General features: G+C 66.8%; 1 protein-coding gene across 5 annotated transcripts; it reads left to right on the top strand.

Moving 5' to 3' along the window:
- Window positions 1–1,425: 1,425 nt before the first annotated feature.
- Window positions 1,426–21,949, top strand: PLXNB1 (plexin B1). Of its 5 annotated transcripts, none has more exons than XM_073230550.1 (38): window positions 1,426–1,548; window positions 5,296–5,348; window positions 5,837–6,949; window positions 7,562–7,744; window positions 8,009–8,137; window positions 8,240–8,340; window positions 8,604–8,736; window positions 8,934–9,090; window positions 9,328–9,436; window positions 9,512–9,620; window positions 10,035–10,688; window positions 10,809–10,931; window positions 11,066–11,188; window positions 11,335–11,428; window positions 11,508–11,680; window positions 11,833–11,984; window positions 13,290–13,395; window positions 13,528–13,664; window positions 13,908–14,081; window positions 14,217–14,382; window positions 14,497–14,739; window positions 15,313–15,489; window positions 15,562–15,710; window positions 16,087–16,187; window positions 16,264–16,481; window positions 16,575–16,753; window positions 16,866–16,932; window positions 17,095–17,241; window positions 18,140–18,308; window positions 18,515–18,618; window positions 18,689–18,773; window positions 18,942–19,111; window positions 19,216–19,376; window positions 20,109–20,256; window positions 20,553–20,617; window positions 20,725–20,800; window positions 20,906–20,980; window positions 21,361–21,949. In XM_073230550.1, the coding sequence occupies exons 3-38, from the start codon at window positions 5,843–5,845 to the stop codon at window positions 21,463–21,465; spliced, it is 6,369 nt and encodes a 2,122-aa protein (XP_073086651.1). In that variant the 5' UTR covers window positions 1,426–1,548; window positions 5,296–5,348; window positions 5,837–5,842; the 3' UTR covers window positions 21,466–21,949. The 5 variants fall into 5 exon arrangements, with proteins under 5 accessions (XP_073086651.1, XP_073086652.1, XP_073086650.1 ...); XM_073230551.1 differs by lacking the exon at window positions 1,426–1,548 and adding an exon at window positions 1,550–1,660; XM_073230549.1 differs by lacking the exon at window positions 1,426–1,548 and adding an exon at window positions 2,092–2,193.
- The last annotated feature ends 208 nt before the right edge of the window (window positions 21,950–22,157 follow it).

Genomic DNA, 22,157 nt, shown 5'->3' with positions numbered 1-22,157 from the left:
GACCATTTGGAATGCACTTCCCCATAAGGCTGGCTTTTCGCCTTGGATTTCCTGGCCTGCCCTCCGCTTGGCTGACCCTTCTGTCAGGTGGCCTCGGGTTTCCAGTGAGTGGAGCCTGGCCTTCCGCCTCCCGCTGGTGACTGTGGTCACTGCCCTCTGCTGGGGCACTCTGCATGGCAGGGAGGCCCTCCTGGCTCCAGTTCCTGAGGGGCAATCAGAGGGGAGCAGGGCAGAGGGACTGGGGGAATGGTTGGTGACTTACAGGAGACAGTTACAGGGACCACGGCCAGTGTGGGCCCCTGGTGCACAGTGCTTGAGCAGCCCTGGTGTGTCCTCCTGCACACAGTCTGGGGACGCTTCTTCAGGCGTGAATGGGGCCCAGCCCACCAGCCCTGTGACCAGAGGCAGCAATGGGGAGGGACCCAGAGGTAGGAGGTGCAACGGGGTGGCATGGAGGTGGCCTGTCCTGAGAATCCCTCACCTCTGCTTTTTCTGGCGGGTAACAACAACCTTTGACCCCCTGGGTCACTGCCATGGGTGGCCTCGTGTCCCTGAGTAAACAGCAGTGGGGAGGCACTCTACCTGGGGAGAGTGCTGGAGGCCCCTCTTCAGAGCGCACTGAGGTTGTGGAGGTTGCAGGCAGGGCCTGCACGTGGGGGCTTCTGCAGGCTGACCTGCTGCAGGGGCCTGGGGAGAAGTATTTCCCAGGACGTGCCCTTCCTTCCAGGACCCATGCCCAGGCCTTGGTTGTGGCCTCCAGGCTGTGAATGTCTGCCTTCCTCGTCCCCTGAGCACATGGCCACCCCATCCTTGGCCTTGTTTTCTGTGTCCGGCTTCCCCAGGACAGCATGGGATGAACTGACTTGCACATGGAGGGTCGCCCCTGATGGGGTAGCTTGTCTGAGTGCAAATGAAAGCTACCATGGGGTTTGAAAGCCCCAGGTACCCCTCTGGGGTGAGGCAGGTCATTAAGGGTGTAACTTGACGGAATGAATTTGGGGAGGGGAGGATTCCAGGTCAGAGCTGCGCTGGCAGGGAAGCTGTATCGGTGAGGCCCTGGGGTGGCCAGGGCTGGGGGAGTCAGGAGGAAAGGAGAGAGGATGAGGTGCAGGACCTGGAATGCCACACTGGCAGGTGGGCAGGCGGGGGGCGGGGTCTCTGGTGTCTGATGCCAGGGCTGGGGGCTGTGGTGAGGTGCTGGGCCTCCTGGGGAGGTGCCGTGTGTTTGACAAGTCCTGCCTCCCAGGAGGCTGTCCCAGGGGCCGGGGGCCCTAGTGCCCCAAGAGTCCTCGTAGGATGAGCCAGGTCCAGCTCCTGTGGGCAGTGGGTAGGCCTGGTGTGAAGGGCCCAGCAGAGGGCACAGCTGGGCCCCCGGGGGGAGCCCTTCTGCCCAGCAGCTCCTCCCTGGGCAGGCCCTAGATACTTGCCAGAAAGGGAGTCCAGACTTGCCCAAGGCTGCCCAGGGTGGGGTGGGTCCAGGCACAGGCTGGGACGAGAAGGCTCGCGTGTGTGCCCTGCGGCCTGTGCCTGCTCTGAAAGCCCAGACAGGTGGGGCACCAGCCCCGCTTGCCGGTGTGCACAGGCCTGCGGGGTCGGGGTCAGGTTACTGGGCGTAGTGATGGCTTCTCCGCACGCCCTGCAGCAAGGGCCGGAAGGAGAGGTTGGCTGTTTGGGAGTCCTGGGTGCGGGTGGTACGGCGGGAGGAAAGGCGCTCGGGGGTGCAGGTGGACAGAGCTGGAGGAGGGCGCTCCGGGAGCCCGGTGTGGAGGGGAAGGGGGCCTAGCTGCAGGGGAGGCCTGCGGGCAGGGGTCCTGCGCCCCCCAGCCAGAGCCGCCCTGGCCCTGGCCCCCGCAGAGGGTCGGCCTGCCCCAGGATGGGGGGGTCGAGGCCCTGTCCCTGGAGGTGCAGCGTCCCCCGCAACGCCCGGCGGGGAGTTCCTGCCCAAGCGGAGCACTGGATGTGGGGAGCCCCCAAGCTAGGGAGTCCCCGGGTGTGCGGAGCCCCGACTGGGAGCCGGCCGACCGCGGTCCGCGGCTTCCGGCGGCGGCGGCGGGCGGGGGCAGGAGCGGCGGCTTTGTCTCCTTTGTTCCCGGCGGGGCCGCGCGGCGGGAGGCGGAGGCGGGCGGCTCGCCCTCGGTCTCCGGGTGACGGCGGCGGCAGAGCCGGCGGGGACGCGGCGCGGCGCGGGCGGCGGTGAGCGCGGCGGGAGGCGCGGGGAGGCGCGGGGCAGTCCGGGCCCGCCGGGGGCGCGGCTGGAGCGGCCGAGCGGGGGCGCAGGTGGAGGCCCCGGCGGCGCGACGGCGGCGGACCCTCCCCGGCCTGGGCACGCGGCCCGCCCTGTCCCCGTGGCCCTTCTCCGCGGTGGGCCCGCGGAGCCGGCCGGGAGTGCGGAGGCAGAGGGAGTGCCTGGGGGCGGCCCCTCGGGTGAGGAAGGGCAGAGTCGGGGAGCCCTCGGGCTGCTGGAGGGGCGGGGGGAGACCTGAAGGGGCCAGGGGCGGCGGGGTAGGGGGACGGGGCGGGGACTCGCAGAGCCCGGGGCGCGGCCGCTGTCCCGGCGCCTTCCACACCCCCCCCCCGATGGTGCCTGGCAGGTGCGCGCTGCCTGGGCAGCGGTCTCAGCGTGGCCGTGTGTTAGAACAAGGGTGTAGGGGCTGAGAGGGGGCTGAAGGGGCGGCGGGCGGCTGTCTGGTGCTGCTCAGGCCCCAGCCGGCTCCGGTGAGCGGCCCGTGTGGCAGGTACCGTGCTGTCTCGTGTCCCGTAAGCAAGCACAGCTGTAGAGCAGTTAGCGTGTTTCTCTTTCAGGGGCTGTTTTAGAAGAGGACAAATGGAAATGGGGTGAGGCTCCACACCTGTGTGACGGAGAGGCCTCCGGGCAGGCCCAGGCACAGGCAGTGTTAGGCTTTGGGGTGCACCTGGATGGGGCCTGGGAGCTGGGGAGTGGGCCGGGCGTGGTGGGTACATGAGCCCTGGCCTGTTCAGTCTGCTCTGGCCTGGTCACTAGTAAAAGTGGGGCTGATACTTTGTCCTTCGAGAGGTCAGGTGGCTCGGAGAGGCGTGTGGGTCCACGTCTCTCCTGGGGCAGGTCTCGGGCTGTAGACTGAGAAGTTCTTTCAGGGAGGCAGGGCGCACCCGTCCGTCACGGGGCCTCTGAATCAGGAGCCACGCCCCCTGCCTTCCAGGAGCTTCAAGCCCAGGGAGGGGGGGGGGCCGAGCAGGGAGAAGAGCGCCCTTGGTTGGCACCATTAATGCCAGGCACCCGCCTTACCACATTTAACAGCCCGAGCAGTCCCTCCTCCCATTCTACAACTGGGAGACCTGGGGCCGAGAGCCGTGGCCGGGTTACGCTGTGTCCCTGCACCCCACTTCATGCTCCCCCAGTTTTCTCAGCCTGGGAGCAGGGACAGCTGCCCTGGAGAGGATGGAATAAAGAGGGAGTGGGCACTCCTGGCGGGGAGGATGCACTGTGCGGGCAGGCCTGCGGCCTGGGGGGTGGGGGGCGTGGACTAGAGCGCTGGGCCTTTGTCCTGCAGGCCCTGAAGGCCTGCGGGGGAGGAATGTGCTCCGATTCTGCTAAAAGGCAGGTTGAGGTAGGAGGGGCGGACTGCAGGAGCTGGGGGCTGCTCTGCAGCCTGTGGCAGAAGCTAAGTGTGGTTCCAGTGCCTGCCAAGGAGGAGAAAAGCCACTGCTCTTCTTTTCTGCCCCCCTGCCCACGGTGTGGGGGAAGGGCACGGGGTACAGGGCCTGGCGCAGTTGTGGACGGGCCTCTGGCCTCCCGTGGCCTGGCCCAGAGCTGTTCTGAGCCCACCCACCTTCTTCCTGTGGGCCACTTGACCCAGTTGTGATTCTGCATTTGGGCACGGCCTTGGTTGCCACCCCCCAGGGCTGGAGAGCCTCGGCACACAGGGGGGGCTCTGGGAAAGTGCTCGTAAGGGAATGGAGGGCCGATGCTGGCTGGCTGTGGGACCCGCTGCCCAGGCCATCCCCCTGCCCGTCCTCAGGCAGATGCCCCCTCCCTCCCTCTCCTGGAAACCAGGTGGAGGCTCCTGGGAGACCCGGTGGCACCGCAGTCCTGGGCTGCTCCCTGGGCTCCCGTCTCTCCCTGCCGCCCCCTCTGTGCCTCAGTGGCAAACAGAGGCAGCCTTGTCCCCGCTCCCACAGAGCCGCCCTGTTCTCTGCACACTAAAAATGGAAACCCCCAAGCTGTTTTGGGAGCTGGGCCCAGCTGGCCTGTGGCCACGGCCCCTGCTCCCACCAGGCTGCTGCGCCCAGCTTGGCTCACCCTAGGGCAGGCTCAGGATTCCCGCCAGACTGCCAGGCCTCGTCTGGAAGGAGCCCACCTGGGCCCAGGGGAAGCTCTCCCAACAGTCAGACTGGCAGCCCGGTCATGGGGGGCTGGGCCCTGTGGCCAGGGTGCAGGTCAGTAGGGGAGGTGGCCTGGGGTGTGTGTTCTGCCCCAGCCCTCCACCTGCCCTGGTGCTCCGGGCTGGGGACCCCTGGGGTCCAGGGCAGTGGTGTTGCCACGGTTTCCTGGTCCCAGCAGGCCATTGGTGGGCCTGCAAGGAGGGGTCCATGAGGAGGGCAGGCACCCAGGTCTGGGGAGGTCCTGAGGATGGGGGTGCAGCTAGGCATGATGGCTTCCTCCAGGACAACCCTCCATGCAACTCCAGGCCCTGGCTCTGCTTGGCCTGCAGGAGAGAAAGTCGCAAGAGGTGGCCTGGCTTCCCCGGCCCGCTAGAACTTAGGGCTCGAAGCAGGGAAGTGTGCGCAAGTCTGCATGTGTGGGTATTGAAATGTGGGTGGTGCTGCAGAAGTCTTTGCTGGGTGACTGTGTGTGTGCGTGTGTAAGGAGCTGGTCTCAGCATGTCTGTGCGGGTTGTGTCAGTGTGTGTCTGTGTGTGCAAGCCCAGATGTGCTTGTGTAGGGTATGTGCACATGGACTGGGTGGTGCGTGCGCAAGCGTGCGTCTCTGTGCTGGGGGCAGTCGGGCTAGGGCAGCCCCTGGCCTGAGTCGGGGTGTGCATCTCGAGCCTCGAGGGGTGGGGTTTGGGAAGAGGGGCCAGAAGGAGGGTGAGGAAGGGCTTCAGGGGGCCTGCCAGCCTCCGGCCCCCCCCTCGCGCCCTTTCCCAGGCCCTGAGGATGCCTGGCCCTGCTGCCTCCCCTCCCTGGGTGGCTCCAAGGAGGCGCCCCCTGTGGAATGTGTTTGGTGGCCGAGGGCCAGGCTGGGCAGTGGCAAGGGGAGCCCCGCGTGCTGCAGGCCCGCAGCCCAGCTCTGCGCTCTGCTTTCTCCCTGGCCAGGGGACGCCCACACAGATCATGCTGCTGCTTCCCGACCGAGCCGGCCCTGCCAGGTGAGCCTGACCTTGCGCTGCAGCATCCAGAGGCCTGCTGCAGGCCGCGTCCCTGCAGCCTGGCTGCCCCTCTGCCCAGGCAGTGGGCCTTTGGTTGCGCCCCTGCTGAACTCCCAGCCTGGGGGCCCTCTGTCCAGTGCCTGCCCGACTCTGACCCTCTCTCCCTCCTCCTCTGGCTGCCTAGGAGGCCAACATCGCTCTGGCTGCCCCCTGCCCCGGCTGGGTGGTGGGCTGTGTCCCCCGCCCCTGCCCAGCCAGCCCCCTGCCCTCAGACCTGCGGTGCAGCCTCTCGGGAGAACAGTGTTTGCTGAGCCCGGGCAGTGTCAAGGTTTCAGGAAGACCTGTCCCCTTGCCGCGTGGGGCGTCCTGCCCCTCCTCTGCTCCCCCAGGGAGGAGGGCCATCTTGGCAGTGGCGCTGCCCTGTCCCATGCCAGCAGCCCCAAGGGCTCCATGGCCGCGTGAGCCCCCTCCACCTCTCTCTCTGCCAGGTGACCATGCCCGCCCTTGGCCCAGCGATTCTGCAGGCGCTTTGGGCTGGGTGGGTCCTCAGCCTCCAGCACCCCCAGCCAGCTGCGTTCACTGCCAATGGCACGCGTCTGCAGCACGTGGTGCGGGACCCCACCTCAGGCACCCTCTACCTCGGGGCCACCAACTTCCTGTTCCAGCTGAGCCCGGGGCTGCAGCTGGAGGCCACTGTGGCCACTGGCCCTGTGCTCGATAGCAGAGACTGCCTTCCCCCTGTGGTGCCTGACGAGTGTCCCCACGCCCAGCCCACCAACAACCCGAACCAGCTGCTCCTGGTGAGCCCGGGGGCCCTGGTGGTGTGCGGGAGCGTGCACCAGGGGGTCTGTGAGCAGCGGCGCCTGGGGCGGCTCGAGCAGCTCCTGCTGCGGCCCGAGCGGCCTGGGGACACCCAGTACGTGGCAGCCAATGACCCTGCGGTCAGCACGGTGGGCCTGGTGGCCCAGGGCCCGGCTGGGGGACCCCTCCTATTTGTGGGGCGGGGATACACCAGCAGGGGCCTGGGGGGCGGCATCCCCCCCATCACCACCCGGACCTTATGGCCACCGGACCCCCAGACCGCCTTCTCCTATGAGGAGACAGCCAAGCTGGCGGTGGGCCGCCTCTCCGAGTACAGCCACCACTTCGTGAGCGCCTTCCGGCACAGCGCCAGCGCCTACTTCCTGTTCCTGCGGCGGGACCTGCGGGCGCCGTCCCGGGCCTTCCGGGCCTACGTGTCCCGCGTGTGCCTCCGGGACCAGCACTACTATTCCTACGTGGAAGTGCCGCTGGCCTGCCAGGAAGCCCGCTACAGGCTGGTCCAGGCCGCGGCCGTGGCCCCGCCACGGGAGGGGACCCAGGGGCAGGCGCTCTTCGTGGCCTTCTCTGTGGCTGCTCCCCCCGTGGTGGGCCGGCCCCCAGTGGCAGCTGCTGGACCATCAGGGGCCTCCGCGCTCTGTGCCTTCCCCCTGGATGAGGTGGACCGCCTCGCGAATCACACTCGTGACGCCTGCTACACCCGGGGCGGCCGCGCCGAGGATGGGCAGGAAGTGGCCTACATCGAGTATGATGTCAGCTCCAGCTGTGCACAGTTGCCCATGGTGAGTTCCTGCCCAGCTGGTCTCTGAGGTGCAGCTCTAAGTGTGTGCCTGTGTCCCCCCAGAAGCCGAGTTGTGGGGCTGGCAGGCCAGCAGGAGCTCTCTGCTTCCTGTTTGTGGGCAACGGGCACCCCTCACTGAAACGATGGCGTTCAAGGGGCAGGACGCGCAGGGCTGGGTTTGTGGGGGGACTAGAGGGTTTTGGAGTTGCAGGGTGTGGGGAGGGGGACCCAGACTGTTGGGGTGGGACCTGTTGTGTTAGGTTCTTGAGCAAGAGAGGTGATGCTGAGACCTGTTTGGCTCTGGCCTCGCGATGGAGAAAAGGGGGAGCCTCCGGAGGGCCCTGGGTCAGTGAGGGTGGGCTGCGTGGAGGGGCTTGGAGGTCAGGATGCCGACCGCATGAGGCTTTGGAGCAGAGGTGCCGGAGAAGGCGAGCTCTCTCAGTGGCCAGGGCAGGGCAGGGGGCCCCAGACAGAGGGGGCAGAGGAGGGGAAGAGCCGCTGAGACATGGGTCAGCGGAGATGAGCCCTGAGCAGGCAGGAGTGTTGGAAGGGCTGGCACAGAGGCGGCACTGGGCAGTTATGCAGGCCCCATGGTGTGTCTTGCTGCCTACAGGACACCGTGGATGCTTATCCCTGTGGCTCAGACCACACCCCGAGCCCCATGGCCAGCCAGGTTCCCCTGGAAGCTATGCCGGTCCTGGAGTGGCCAGGGGTTCAGCTAACAGCTGTGGCGGTAGCCGTGGAGGATGGCCACACCATTGTGTTCCTGGGTGACAGTGAAGGGCACCTGCACAAGGTAAGTGTCCAGGGCCTGCCAGGGACAGCTGCTATGGGCCCAGCTGCACACGCCACCTGGCCGCCCTGGGGCTGAAGGGGGACTGACATGCCCCCATCCCCAGCTGGGAGGCGTGAGCCACATACCTCTTCCAGGGGCTGGGAGGTGTGACCCCACCCACCTCAGATGGAATCCCACCTGCAGGGTGCTTCCCTGTGGTGCATGGAGGGCCTTGGGCCTGTGGCCATGGACTCGGGTCCCAGACCCCGTGGTCCCTGATGGCAGGTGTACCTGGGCCCCGGGAGCGATGGCCACCCGTACTCCACACAGAGCATCTGGCAGGGGTCTGCAGTGAGCAGAGACCTCCTCTTTGATGGGCCCTTGGAGCACCTGTACGTCCTGACCCAGCACACGGTGAGGGCCAGGCAGGAGCCGGGGCCGGGCTGCTGGGAGGGGCTGTGAGCAGGCCAGGCACCCATATGGGGATGCGTCACCGGTGCTTGCTTGCTGTCGCAGCTCCTCAAGGTTCCCGTGGCCTCCTGTGCCCAGCACCTGGACTGCGTATCTTGCCTTGCTCACAGGGACCCACACTGTGGGTGGTGTGTGCTTCTAGGCAGGTCAGTGCCCTCCCCAGTCCAGGCCTTGCCCCAGCCCTGGCCTCCAGCTCCTGTGGAATTCCTGTCTGGAATTTCTGGTCCTCAGCCCTCGACTTGCAGCCACTGACCCCTGCATGCCCTGACCCCCATCCTCCATTCTGGGCATTGGTGCCCTGCCAGGCCCTGCAGCCTGGACACCTGGCTGCTGAGGACCCCGCCCGGGTCCCCGGGATAGGTGTGAGCTCCCATGAGGCTCGCAGTGGGCAGCGGGCCTTGTCACGCAGGTGTGGTCGCCGTTCCGAGTGCTCGCGGGGCCGGGGCCCAGAGCCGTGGCTGTGGAGCTTCCAGCCGGGGCCGGGCTGCCTGCAGGTGGCGGCTCTGATCCCTGCCAGCATCAGCCGAGAGGAGAGGAGAAAGGTGGGTGGTCAGAGCAGGGCCCGTGGGCTGGGCTCGGGGGTCAGATGCGCCAGACACCACGTGGCCTGGCTCAGGTCCCCTCTCTCGGGGCCTCGCCCAGGCCAGGGCATGTGGGAGCCTCCAGATGGTGGCATGTGCACACTGGGTGCCCTCAGCATGAGCACCGGTTTGCTCAGCACATCCTGGCCCCTCTGCAGCTGTTCCTGGCTGTGCCCGGCCTGCCACCCCTGTGGCCTGGGGAGTCGTATTCCTGCCACTTTGGGGAGCACCGGAGTCCTGCCCTGCTGACCGGCTCTGGCGTGACGTGCTCCTCCCCAGGCCCTAAGGAAGCCCCACCACTGCCAAAAGGAGTCGGTGGGTGAGAGAAAGGGCCGGCTCTGGGGACCGGCAGCCCCTCCCTCCCGCTGTCTTGTTCCGAAGGGTGTGGACGGGCAGGGTGGCTTTTTCTAAAGCCAGCCCTTTCCTATGCACCCCCCCAGGCCCTCCCCTGAAGGCCCCATTCTGTGCCCCGTGCACAGTGTCCCTGCAGCCCTGGGTGCCCCCCAGCCCGGCTGGCCCCTGCCTCAGGTCTGGCCATCTCCCCCTTTGCAGACCACCTCTCCATGGGCGTGGAGCTCAGGTTCGGTGCTGTGAGCATCGCCAAAGCCTCCCTCCTCGTCTACGACTGTGTGGCCATCCCTGAGCTCCACCCGACCGCTCAGTGAGTTCTGTGCCCTGATGCGCAGCACCAGGCCACCCCGTGGTGACACCGGTCCCACACCTCTGCTCTATGTAGGTGCCAGGCCTGCGTGAGCAGCCGCTGGGGGTGTAAGTGGTGCGTCTGGCAGCATGTGTGCACACACAAAGCCTCGTGTGATGCCGGGCCCATGGTGGCTAGCCAGCAGGTGAGCGTGGCCCCCAGCTGGGCCCCCTCGGGGCAGGGGCTTGGGGTCCCCGTTGTGAGGGTTTCTCTGGTGGCCGGGGTGGCGTGCCTGCCAGCCTGCCCACGCAAGGCTCTATGAGTACCGAGCTGCCGCGTGGGGGTCTCTCGGAGGATGGCTGTCGGCTCCCTCCTGTTTCGGGAGGGGACATTTGTGGCTGAGAGGCAGGGTGGTCTCGGCCTCGGGCCCCACCTCAGCTGGACACCCCAGGAGCCTGCCCCCACCCCCATGCCCCCCTTGCAGAACTAATGGGCTGTTTTGTTCTCTTTTCCTTGGTTTCCTTTCCGCTAACGCGCCATCCCTTTGCCTGCCTGCCACCTGCTCCCGTGCCCGCCTGCCTGCCGAGTGGCCCCTCCTGTCTCTCTCTGCCCCCTTCAGAGTCCGCTTCTCTCCCCAGACCCTTCTGCAGAGGATGTGCCCACCCCCTCCCCACCTGCAGCCCCCGAGGTCACGGGCACCCCGGCTCCTGACACCCCTCCCGAGGAGCCCGGGGCTCCAGCCACAGCCACAGCCACGGCCACAGCCACACATGTCCCTGCTGCAGCCAGGCCCTCCCTGCTCAGCCCCTTCCCCACCCTGGCCTCCACAGAGCCCCCTCTGCATGAGGGGCCACCCCCTCCCAGCAACCCCAGACCTGGAACTGCTATCCAGCCCACCGGCCTCAGGCCCACGGCCCAGGACCCCTTGGCCTCCCACTCAGCACCCTCAGGTGCAGCAGCGGGGACCCTTGCAGACCCCGGTGCCAAGGCGCGCCCCACTGCAGCACCCCCAGACCAGCCCCCCAGCACTGCTCCCGCCACGGCCTTCCCAGGGGCTGCGGGCTCCACGAAGCCTGCTCTGACCTGGTCTGAGAGAGGAGGCGGCGAGCTACCCGAGGCTGACCCGTGGACAGGGGGTGACACGCCCGCCCTCTCCACTCCCACCCTCCTCTCAGGTGACGGAGACTCGGCCGAGCACGAGGGCCCCCCTGCCCCCGTCATCCTCCCGTCCAGCCTCGACTACCAGTACGACAGCCCGGGGCTCTGGGAGCTGGTGAGGCCAGGCCCAGGAAGGAGGCCCGGGACAGGGTGGGCTCTGTGCCCTGGGGCTCTGCGGGGGAGGGCCGTGCAGCAGCAGGGGGCACAGTGGACCGCCTCGCTCTCGGTGCCACAGGGAGAGGTGGGCTGCGGGGCCAGCGCCTGCCCTTGCGTGGAGAGCATCCAGGGCTCTGAGCTGATTCCCGTCCTGGTGGCCCAGGAGGTCCAGCTGCTGGGCAGGAACCTGCGCCTCTTCCAGGTGAGCGTGTCACCCCTGCAGGTGCCACTGACAAGCTGTGGGAGTGCCCGGTGGGGAGGAGGGCAGGGACCAACTTTCAACCCCAGCCCAGGCTAGCTCGGAAGCTGCCCCACAGCCATGCCCTCTGCCCCCAGGACAGCCCAGGAGATAGTAAGTGTGTGATGGAGCTGGAGGACCGCGAGGTGGTGCTGGAGGCCCAGGTGGAGTGTGAGCTGCCCCCAGGGGACCAGTGCCACGTCACCTGCCAGCAGCACCAGGTGCGGGCTCCAGTTCTGACCTCCCACCCTGTCCCCAGGAGGTCTCGGTAGCTCTGACCTCTGGCCTTGTGTACTCGCACCAGTCATTCCCATGCTTTCTCTGACACCCTGCCCAGCCCGGCCCTGAACCACCCCCTTCTCTCCAGCTCAGCTACGAGGCTCTGCAGCCGGAGCTCCGTGTGGGGCTGTTTCTGCGCTGGGCTGGCAGTCTGCGCGTGGACGGTGCTGATGGGCTGCATGGTGAGCTGTGGGGGCTGCGGGCGCTGCCGGGCTCCTCCCGGCCTGCCGCTCACGCTCTCATGTCTGTCTGCCTCCCCAGTTGTGTTGTATGACTGTTCCGTGGGACACCAGGACTGCAGCCGCTGCCAGACCGCCAAGCCCCAGTACGACTGTGTATGGTGCATGGGGGTGCACCCACGCTGCACGGCCCGGAAGGCCTGTGGGAGGCCCGGGGCCGTGGCCACCCAGTGCCCTGCGCCCCTTATCCTCTCGGTGTGTTGAAATGCTGGTCACCTTCCTCGCCGCTGCCCTTGAGGATGGGTGTGGTGCTTTGTGTCCAGGGCCCAGAGGTGGGAGGTGGGGGCTGCCTCCCGGCTGTCAAGGGTCAGTGCTGCTGGAGCTGAGAAGTCCTTGTCTTGGGCCAGGTGGAGCCACTGACTGGGCACATACATGGAGGCACCCGGGTCACCATCAGGGGCTCCGACCTGGGCCAACACGTGCAGGACATAAGGGACACAGTCACGGTGGCTGGAGTGCCCTGTGCGGTGGACACTCAGGAGTACCAGGTCTCCAGCAGGTGGGCTTGCCGGAGCAGGGCCCATGCCGCCTTCCTGCCCAGGGCCCCTGCCTCCACTCATCTGCCCCTCTCTCCCCCTTCCTTGGCTCTGATCATAATGCCTGAGAGCCGGGGTTGCCACTGAGGTCCAGGAGTGCCCACCTTGGCTTCACGCACAGACCTGCAGGTTCCTGGCTGGGCTGCTCGGGATCCATTCCTCAGCTTAGGCCGCGGTCACTGCCCAGAGCTGAGTGGTGACTGTTCCCACCTGGCTTTCTGAGTGGCCTCCATGTAGTCGTGATAGCAGCGTCCTTAGAACCCAGACTGCTGTGCTCAGGGGCTGGCCTTCCCACCATGCAGGGAAAGATCCCGCCCCTGGCAGGCTTTTCAGGAGGGCGGGAAGCACACACCTGCTGAATGCCAGGCTCCTTTGTCCAGTCCCGGGACCCCTGCTGCCTTCCCCAGGCTCCTGGAGTCTGCAGTCCCGGGCCATGGCCACCAAGCCAGCAGCTGCGGGGTCCCAAGGGTGCACACGCTGACATTCCTCCAGAGATACCCACAGGCAGCAAGCCCCAAACCTGGCTGCATTCCAGGGTCACCTGGAGAGTCTGCCCAAAGCCCCCACAGCGGACCCTCTGACCCTGCGCTCCGAGATCAGGATTCTGAGGCCTGGGCCGGGACCGCAGAATCTATTTTACAGCAGACTTTGCTAGAGCATGTACCTAAACGTGTTTGACGTTAGGTGGTGGCTTAGATGTCAATGACCCTGGAGCCACAAGACTGCAGTAACTTAGGAAGCGATTTATAAAGTTGCTAAAGCTCATTCCGACTGAGGTCCCTCCTGTGCAGCGCGTGTGCCACTTGCCTGGTCTCCTGAGTGCCAGCAGCAGCCTCGAGTGCGACTGCTGCAGGCGCCACGTTCCAGGAGCTCATGTGCCCGGGCTTGTTTCCTGGCGGGGCCCTGCTCTCCCAGGTCGCCCGCCTTCCCTTCTTCCCTTCCGTCCCCGGAGGTGCTGCGGCTCCCGGGGCCTTATTTCCATGAGGAATCCAGCCTCCAGCGCGTCACAGCTGGGCCACACAGTGACCGTGGCCGGCGGGGCCCTGCCGTGAGCTCAGCTGCGCCACAGCCAGCTTCCCGGCCAGCCGCCTCCTCGTTGGGGCTCCAGCTGTGGAGCCTCTGGCACCGCAGTTGCTGATTCTCAGATGCCAGAGCTGTGGCTGTGCATGGGAGTCCCTCCAAAGTGGGAGGGTCTCTACCCCCTGGGAGCAGGGGGGGAGCAGCCGGGTCAGTCTGGGGGCCGTGGGCGGCCCGTGCTGTGCCCACAGACTCGTGTGCATCACCGCCAGCGCTGGCAAGGAGGTGGCAGGCGCCGTGACAGTGGAGGTGCCCGGAAGGGGACGTGGTGTCTCAGAGCATCTCTTTGCCTACCAGGTGCAGCCACCATGCCCCGCCTGCTGGTTACTGATGGCCGGTCCCTGTGGGGCTCCCCCAGCCCAGCTGGCTTCACCTTCCTGGGGCCCACCACCCAGGGCCTTGTCTGCCTCTCCCTGTCCCCTCCCACAGGACCCGAAGGTGCTCTCCATCAGCCCAGCCCGCGGCCCCAGGGCTGGGGGCACCCGCCTCACCCTGCACGGCTCCAGCCTGCTGACCGGGCGGCTGGAGGACATCCGAGTGGTCGTTGGAGACCAGCCTTGCTGCCTGTGAGGGCCACATTCTCCTTCCACAGACACCATGTGCTCTGGGGCGGGGGGTGCTGGGGAGAGCAGGGCAGGGCCCAGTCCAACCCAGCGCAGGCGGCCAGACTTCTGGAAGCCAGGCCGTCGGGGTGCAGCCTTGGGCCCCGCTGTGGACCTTACAGTCAGCATGGAAGGGCGACGAGCAGAGGCCAAGTGGGCCCGGGGGCCTGGGGTGACCCTTGCACCTCCCCTCTGCTGCCCTCCTAGGCTGCCAGAGCCGCGGGCCGAGCGGCTGCAGTGTGAGACGGGCCCACAGCACACACCTGCCGTGCTCCCCGTGGCCGTGTGGTTTGGGGCCGTTGAGCAGAGGCTGCATAGCCAGTTCCAGTACACAGCTGACCCCAACGTCACCTCTGCTGGCCCCACCAAGAGCTTCGTCAGGTGCGGTCGAGGACTTGGCGGCCCGGCACAGGACGGGTGGTCCCCGCGGGCTCCCCGTGGGGCTGCGCTCTCCTTGAGGGTTGGAGCTTTGGGCCAGGCACTCCCAAGTCACGGTGCTGACGGGCTGTGTTGCAGCGGAGGGCGTGTGGTCCGGGTCCGTGGTCAGAACCTAGACGTGGTACAGACGCCAAGGATGCGAGTGGCTGTGCAGGCGCTGCAGCCCAGCGAGGGCCAGGAGCAGAGGCGCCGCGTTGAGCCGGAGGCAGCCTGCTCCCTCGGCGCCTGCAGTGGGGGTCGTCATGTAGGACAGCCCTGGGCACCTCCTGGCCACGGGGTGTGCGTGAGGGTGGCTCTCCCGGCTCTGCCGGGCCCTATCCTGCGGCCTCTGACCCTCCCGCCTCTCCCTCTGCCCCAGTTCGAGGAGCCGTGCCTAGTCGCCTCCTCCCGGCTGATCACGTGCCCCACGCCTGCCCTCCCGGGCTTGCCCACAGACCCCTGGGTCCGGGTGGAATTTATCTTTGACAACCTGGTCTTCGACTTTACAACGCTGAGCCCCACGCCCTTCTCCTATGAGGCCGACCCCACTCTGCAGCCCCTCAACCCCGAGGACCCCACCAGGCCATTCCGGCACAAGCCTGGGAGCGTGCTGTCCGTGGAGGTACCATTCCTGCTTGGACGTGGGGACCCAGGACCTTCCTGTGGCAGAGCTGTACTGCTGTTTGTGGCCGAGGGAGGGTGGCACACAGAAGGCAGGAGACAGCGTGGGTGCCCAGCCTGGTGCTCTGGGCAGGGGCTTGACCACCCCATGGCAGGTGTCTGCGGGACATGGGAGTGGTCTGGCACACTCAGTAGCAGATAGCGTGGCATATACGTGGGCGCCTGGGCTGCTGCCCTCCAGGCAGCCTCACACAGACCCACCCTTGGCCGGTTCAGACGTGCAGAGGTAGGTGCCCGGTGAGGACGGGGCCTCATCCCCCACCTGGTGGGCCAGCAGACACAGGAGGGACTCTGGCTTTGATGGGTCCCTGGCAGGACTTGGGACGGCTTCATATGCTGCAGACTTTTAGCTCTGGGGGTGAAGACTCGAGGAGGAGGGTAGGGAAGTACTGGGAAGGGCTGCTTGGGAGCCATCCGGGCACTCCCCCAACATGCGGAGGAGGGGGGCACCTTCAGCTCCTGGGGTTCTGTCTCAGGACCAGCTGAGTGACCTGTCAGTGACCTTATATTCCAGGGGGACAACCTGGACCTTGCAATGTCCAAGGAGGAGGTGCTGGCCATGATCGGGGTCGGCCCCTGTGTGGTGAAGACCCTCACCCGGCACCACCTGTACTGCGAGCCGCCCGAGGAGCAGCCCCTGGCACAGCACCACCCCCTGCAGGGGGCACCCGACCCTCTGCCCGAGTTCACGGTCAGGGGGCAGGCCCTGGGTAGGCTGGGTGTCTGTAGGTGCGGCACCCTGGCTCACGGCATCTCTGCACAGGTGGACATGGGGAACCTGCACTTCTCCCTGGGCCGCGTGCAGTATGACAGCGAGGGCCCTGTGGCTTTCCCCGTGGCAGCCCAGGTGGGCTTGGGGGTGGGCGCCTCTCTCCTGGCTCTGGGTGTCAGCGTCATCGTCCTCATGTACAGGTGGGTGCGGCCAGATGGGGCTGGGCTGGTGTAGGTGGCGGGGTTGGCTGGACTGCAAAGGGGCAGCTAGACAGGGGCCAGCAAACACTCTGTGAAGGGCGGCACAGTCACTGTTGCTGGCTCTGTGGACGGCGCGCACACACCTGAGTGTGGCTGTGTTCCGGCAAATCTTTATTTACGAGAACGGTCACGGACCAGATTCCGCCTGGTTGTAGTTTGCCGATACCGGGGCTGGACAGGACATGGGTGTGACTGCCCAGGGATGGGATGGGTAAATTACTCTAGGCAAGGCCTTGTCTTGGCCCGCATGGTGCTGTGGGACCCAGAAGGGGCTCTGGCCCCCTGACCTTTCCCTTCCTGACCCTGGTGCCGGCAGGAGGAAGAGCAAACAGGCCCTGCGGGACTATAAGAAGGTCCAGATACAGCTGGAGAACTTGGAGAGCAGCGTGCGGGACCGCTGCAAGAAGGAGTTCACAGGTGAGGAGGGGGTGCCCCCCCCCCCCCGTGCCGGCTCTGGCCTCAGGCCGCCCGACTCGGCCTCCTCTGCCCACAGACCTCATGACCGAGATGACCGACCTCACCAGTGACCTGCTGGGCAGCGGCATCCCCTTCCACGACTACAGGGTGTACGCCGAGAGGGTCTTCTTCCCAGGGCACCGGGAGTCGCCCCTGCACCGGGACCTGGGCGTGCCCGAGAGCCGGCGGCCCACCGTGGAGCACGGGCTGGGGCAGCTGTCCCACCTGCTCAACAGCAAGCTGTTCCTCACCAAGGTGCTCCGCACCGTCCCCAACCTCCCTCCCCGTCCCCTCCTGGGACCCCCAGCCCCCCTCCCACCCTGTCCTGAGCACCCCCCTCTCCACCAGCTCATCCACACCCTGGAGAGCCAGCGCACCTTCTCGGCCAGGGACCGTGCCTACGTGGCTTCTCTGCTCACCGTGGCACTGCACGGGAAGCTGGAGTACCTCACCGACATTCTACGCACACTGCTCACTGACCTGGTGGCCCAGTGTGTGGCCAGGAACCCCAAGCTGATGCTGCGCAGGTCTATGGCTGTGGGGCTGCGGGCCAGCCGAGCCGGACCCTCTGGGGCCGGGCCTGGGAGGGGAGAGCCCTGTGACCCCTCCTACCGACCCCACCCCTGCCTGTTGCCCCAGAACAGAGACCGTGGTGGAGAAGCTGCTCACCAACTGGATGTCCATCTGCCTGTACACTTTCGTCAGGGTGAGGGACGCACGGGTGGCAGTGCCGTGGGGGCAGGATTCTCCAGCCACGTGGCCCCAGCCCAGCCTCTCCGTCACCTTGAGCTCCAGAGCCTGCATCCTATCCCCTCGGCAGCATGGGCTGTCCTCACACCAGGGTCCTAACTGCCTGTTGCTCCCCCAGGATGCAGTTGGGGAGCCTCTGTACATGCTCTTCCGTGGGATTAAGCATCAGGTGGACAAGGGCCCGGTGGACAGTGTGACGGGCAAAGCCAAGTACACCCTCAACGACAACCGCCTGCTCAGAGAGGATGTGGAGTACCGTCCCCTGGTGAGGGGGCACCTGGTGCACGGGGCCAGTCTTGGGGGTGCACACACCGGGGTCAGTCCTGGGGAGCTGGCATGCGCGTGCCAGAGTCAGTCCTAGGGTGGGGCATGTCTGCACACACTGGAGTCCTGGGAGGTGTAGGGGGCGTGCACATTCCAGAGTCGGTGCTCAGGTGGGGAGCATCTCTGCGTGCACTAGAGTCAGTCCTGAGGGTAGAGAGAGGCGTGCATGTACCAGAGTCAGTCCTGGGGTGGGGAGCATCTGTGCACATGCCAGTCAGCCCTTGTGGGGTCACTGTGTGGGTCTGTGTGGGTCGTGGCCTGATCTCTGGTTGGCTGCTGGGAGGGTGAGGAGAGGGCCTCAGCAAGGCCCAGCTGGGATGGTGTCAGGTGGCCGCAGCCAGCCCTACCCGGGACCAGGCCAGGGCCTGTGTGTCTGCTGACCAATGGTCAGCATCCTGCCAGGGATATGGTGCCCAACCGGCCAGGGCCACTCTGGTGGGCCTGCCTCCCCCTTGGTGACCCACGCAGAGTTCTCATGGGAGATCCTATACAGGCTTCTCTGCCAGGCTGGTGGGTACCCCCTGCTTCTCATGCAGGGTGCCCTTAGGGGCTCGGCCTGGCCAGCCAGCCAGGAGCCTGGGCCCCGAGTTAGGAGCCACTTGTGCTGACCCATTTTTCCTGCCCCTTGCCCCGCAGACACTGACTAGTGCACAGGGTGCTGGGGCCACAGAGGAGGGAACACAGCTTCTGGGGGAGGCAGGGGCGCCAGGAGACAAGCATCGGGCTGGCTGGTGCTTCGAGGTCAGGGGCAGTGGCGTCCCCGTGGGTGTCCCGGTCCTTGTATCCTGGTCATTCCACCTGTGACCTGAACCCTGACAGCTCTCATGTGTCCTTCATAGACCTTGAACGCACTGCTGGCCGTGGGGCCAGGAGCAGGAGAGGCCCCGGGAGTGTCTGTGAAGGTCCTAGACTGTGACACCATCTCCCAGGCCAAGGAGAAGATGCTGGACCAACTTTACAAAGGCGTGCCTCTCACCCAGCGGCCAGATGCCCGCACTCTGGATGTCGGTGAGGGTAGAGGGTGGGATCCCGGGCCCCCGGGCTGGGCGGGCGGAGGTGCTGTGGGGCAGCCTCGCGGGCGAGGGTCCTGCTCCAGGTCTGGGCAGGTTGGGTGATGCCCCCCTGATGGGGGTCCCGTGTCCCAGTGGGGGACAGGCTCCACGTTGGGAGGACTGTCCTGGGAGCCCTGGACCAAGCGCCCCTCGCCCTTGCAGAGTGGCGGTCTGGGGTGGCCGGGCATCTCGTTCTTTCTGACGAGGATGTGACTTCCGAGGCCCAGGGTCTGTGGAGGCGCTTGAACACTCTGCAGCATTACAAGGTTGGGGTGAGAGCTGGAGGGGGTCTGGGGGGCCCAGGCTGGCACGGGGGTCACCAGCTGTCGTCCACAGGTGCCAGACGGAGCGACGGTGGCCCTGGTCCCCTGCCTCACCAAGCATGTCCTCCGGGAAAGCCAGGACTATGTCCCCAGAGAGAGTGAGTCCCAGTCCCCAGTAACAGGGGCAGGTCCTTGGACCTCGGGGTGGGCTCGTGTCCACTGTGCTTCCACCCACAGAAGCCCTCAACCAGGTGCCCTACCTGCAGCTGGGGCCCTGGGGACCCAGGGAGGTGGTACCTGATGAGAGGCACGGGGTCTCGGCACAGGCACCCCGATGCTGGAGGATGTGGATGAGGGGGGCATCCGGCCGTGGCACCTGGTGAAGCCAAGCGAGGAGCCGGAGGCCCGGCCTCGGAGGGGCAGCCTACGCGGCGGGGAGCGTGAGCGGGCCAAGGCCATCCCTGAGATCTACCTGACCCGCCTGCTGTCCATGAAGGTGGGCCAGCCTGTCGGGTGGGGCGCGTGGGCCCTGCAGGCCCAGTGCACAAGGTTCTGGCGGCGAGCTGGCCCCACTGACAGCACCTGTGTGCCCCGCCGCAGGGCACCCTGCAGAAGTTCGTGGACGACTTGTTCCAGGTGACCCTCAGCACCAGCCGCTCTGTGCCGCTGGCCGTGAAATACTTTTTTGACCTGCTGGATGAGCAGGCCCAGCAGCACGGCATTGCCGACCAGGACACTGTGCACATCTGGAAGACCAACAGGTGGGGCGGGAGGAGGGCGGGCAGGGCGACGTGGGAGCCTGCGTGCGTGATGACATGAGGGTGTGGGTACCGTGGGCGCGGCATGCACGCGAGCTGAGTGGGCGGGGCCATGTGGAACCGTGCGTGTGTGCCCGTGCCCGCGCCCGCGTTCCCATGCCCGCGCCCATGTCACCCGGCCTGCTCCCTCGCACGCTCTGTCATCACCCCACGCACATCCCAACATCGCCTTGCCTACCCTGTACGCACGCCGCATGCTCCCACACGACATGGGAGCGTGCCTGTGGATGGGTGTGAAGTGGCAGCGTGCGTGGGAGTGTGCGGGCAGCGCAATGTGGGCGTGTGGGAGCGGGTGTGCATATGTGAGATGGAGGCACGCGTGGGGGCATGGGGATGTGCGGGGTGGAATGTGGGCTGGGAGGGCGGGGCGACGTGGGTTTGGCGTGTGTGCGTGGGGGTGGGTGGGGCAACGAGGGGGGTGCGTGGTGTCATACGTGCGTGGCGGCATGTGGGCATGCGCTCGCGGGAGCGTGCATTAGGGCGACGTGGGAGCGGGTGGGCGGGGCGACGTGGCATAAGGACACAGGCGTGCGTGAGGTCGGGGCAGGCGTGCCTGTGGGCTGGGTGGGCGGGGCAACATGGGGACGGGCGTCAGGTCGGGGGTGGGCGTGGGAACGCGGGAGCGGGGCCACCGCCCCGGCCCAGCACGCTCACCGGCCCTGCCTGCCCCCGCAGCTTGCCGTTAAGGTTCTGGATCAATATAATCAAAAACCCGCAGCTTGTGTTCGACGTGCAGACGTCAGACAGCGTGGACGCGGTGCTCCTGGTCATCGCGCAGACCTTCGTGGACGCCTGCACCCTGGCGGACCACAAGCTGGGCCGTGTGAGTGGGCCAGGCGGCCTTGGGGCGCGGGTGGGGCGGCCGGGCGGTGCGCGCACCCGCTCCGGGAGCCTCGGGGAGGAGCGGAGGGAGGCCTCGGACCGCCCGTGGGGTCTTGGGGAAGCTTGAGGTGACCGGGTGCGAAGCCTGGACCTGCGAAGGTGGAGAGGAGGCCCTGTGGAAGCGTCCCTGGGGCTGGGGCTTTCTGGGACTCCGGGCTTTGAGTCGTAGAACGGAGGAGGGGCGGGGCGGGACCTTGCCCTGCCCTCATTCACCTCTCCCGTCTCCCCTGCGGCTAGGACTCCCCCATCAATAAGCTGCTGTATGCACGTGATATTCCCCGATACAAACAGATGGTGGAAAGGTGAGGGGCTGCTGGGCACGTGGGTGGTGCGTAAGGCGGAGCCCCGACGGGCCGCGGGCAGTGAGGGTGGGTTTTTACCCCGCAGCCTGTGCCCGTGGTCTCTGCAGGTACTACGCAGACATCAGACAGGCCGTCCCCACCAGCGACCAGGAGATGAACTCTGTCCTGGCCGAGCTGTCCCGGGTACGGCCCTCCCCGTGCTTCTGGGGCCCATGCCTCCCGCCCCTGGGGCCTTTCCCTGCTCCGCCACGGCCCCTCATCCTTGGCTTTCTCTAACCTGCTCCCTAGAACCATTCCGGAGGCCTCGGGGCAGGAGTGGCCCTGCACGAGCTCTACAAGTACATCAACAGATACTACGACCAGGTGGGTGGAGCCTTGGTCCCGGGGCTCCTGCCTCCCGCCGCTTCCTCTGTGTCTGTGTAGTCGCTCAGGTCTGGGGAGCTGCCTTCCCACTAGGGAGCCCCTAAGAGCAGCATGGCGTCTGGCCGTCGTTGTTGGGCCCCCTGCTCCCTGCCCGGCTCCTGGCACGTGGGGATTCAGAGAGTCCTTGTCTTCTCCTGGGCGGGGGGCCAGTACCTCACCACAGGGCCTTACCAGGGGAGGTGGGCCTTCTGTAGCAGGAGCGCTGGGTCTGGGGTGCAGCCCATGGGCCTTTGGAAACCCAGCAGCTTAGCTGCAGCAAGGAGGCGAGGTGCTTGCCGCGCCCCTGGCCCCGTGACGCCTCGGGGTGGTCGCCGTTTCAGATCATCACAGCCCTGGAGGAGGACGGCGTGGCCCAGAAGATGCAGCTGGGCTACCGGCTCCAGCAGATCGCAGCCGCCGTGGAGAACAAGGTCACGGACCTGTAGGGACCGCGCGGGCCCTGCCTGGGCAGCCTCAGAGCCGTGAGGGGCACGCGCCCAGTGCCTGAGGAGCAGCGGGCGGGGGTGCCTCAGCCGCTAGTGCCTCTGGCCAAGGCCTTGGGCACCTGCCCTGCAGGTGGGCCCGAGGCTGCCTGTGGTCACTGCCCAGCTGGCCCCAGCTCAGTGACCCGAGGGCTGTCTTCTGTGGCCTCGGTCTGCAGAGGGGCTGCTGAGCGCTTCCGGGAGGCTGCACTGTCCCTGGCCTTCACCTTCCAGCCTGGGAGGGAGAGCCTGTGCTCCCCGCCTCTTCTGGCACCCCCACCTCGGTTTAGCTGCCTCGGCCTTGATGCTGCTGCGTATTCGAGGCCACTGCAGGCTGCCCTCAGCAGGGCCTGCTGCCTCCAGGGCAGCTAGTGGGGGGGTGTCTGCTGCAGGAGTCCATGGAGGGTGGTGGCCCTGACCAAGCTCTTCATTAAACGGTGACATGTGGCGTGGCCTGTGCTCTGTGGGCTCAGCCCGGCTCTTTTCTCAGCAGGAGGGCAGCGGTTGCTGGCGGACACCCCACGTGAGGCTCTAGACTAGGGCTCATTGGGGCTGAAGTTCCGTGAGGAAGTGAGAACCCCTCTGGGCTGTGCCTGGTGGCCACTGTGGTCCCCTTGGGGAGACCTGCCTCACGTGTCCTTTGGGGTCCTCACTCC

Source organism: Manis javanica, chromosome 3 (assembly GCF_040802235.1).
Source record: "Manis javanica isolate MJ-LG chromosome 3, MJ_LKY, whole genome shotgun sequence".
Lineage (NCBI taxonomy): Eukaryota > Metazoa > Chordata > Mammalia > Pholidota > Manidae > Manis > Manis javanica.
The sequence above is the reverse complement of the archived record's forward strand: the minus strand, read 5'-3'. Positions and strand labels throughout refer to the sequence as shown.

Excerpts from the sequence above, each read along its gene's own strand:
- PLXNB1 (XM_073230548.1), top strand. The coding sequence starts at position 4,791 with ATGTGGGTGGTGCTGCAGAAGTCTTTGCTGGGTGACTGTGTGTGTGCG. Across the intron at positions 6,149-6,427 it reads ACCCGAACCAGCTGCTCCTG|ACCGCCTTCTCCTATGAGGA; the intron begins GTGAGCCCGGGG and ends CCGGACCCCCAG. Across the intron at positions 11,189-11,334 it reads TCACCTGCCAGCAGCACCAG|CTCAGCTACGAGGCTCTGCA; the intron begins GTGCGGGCTCCA and ends CCTTCTCTCCAG.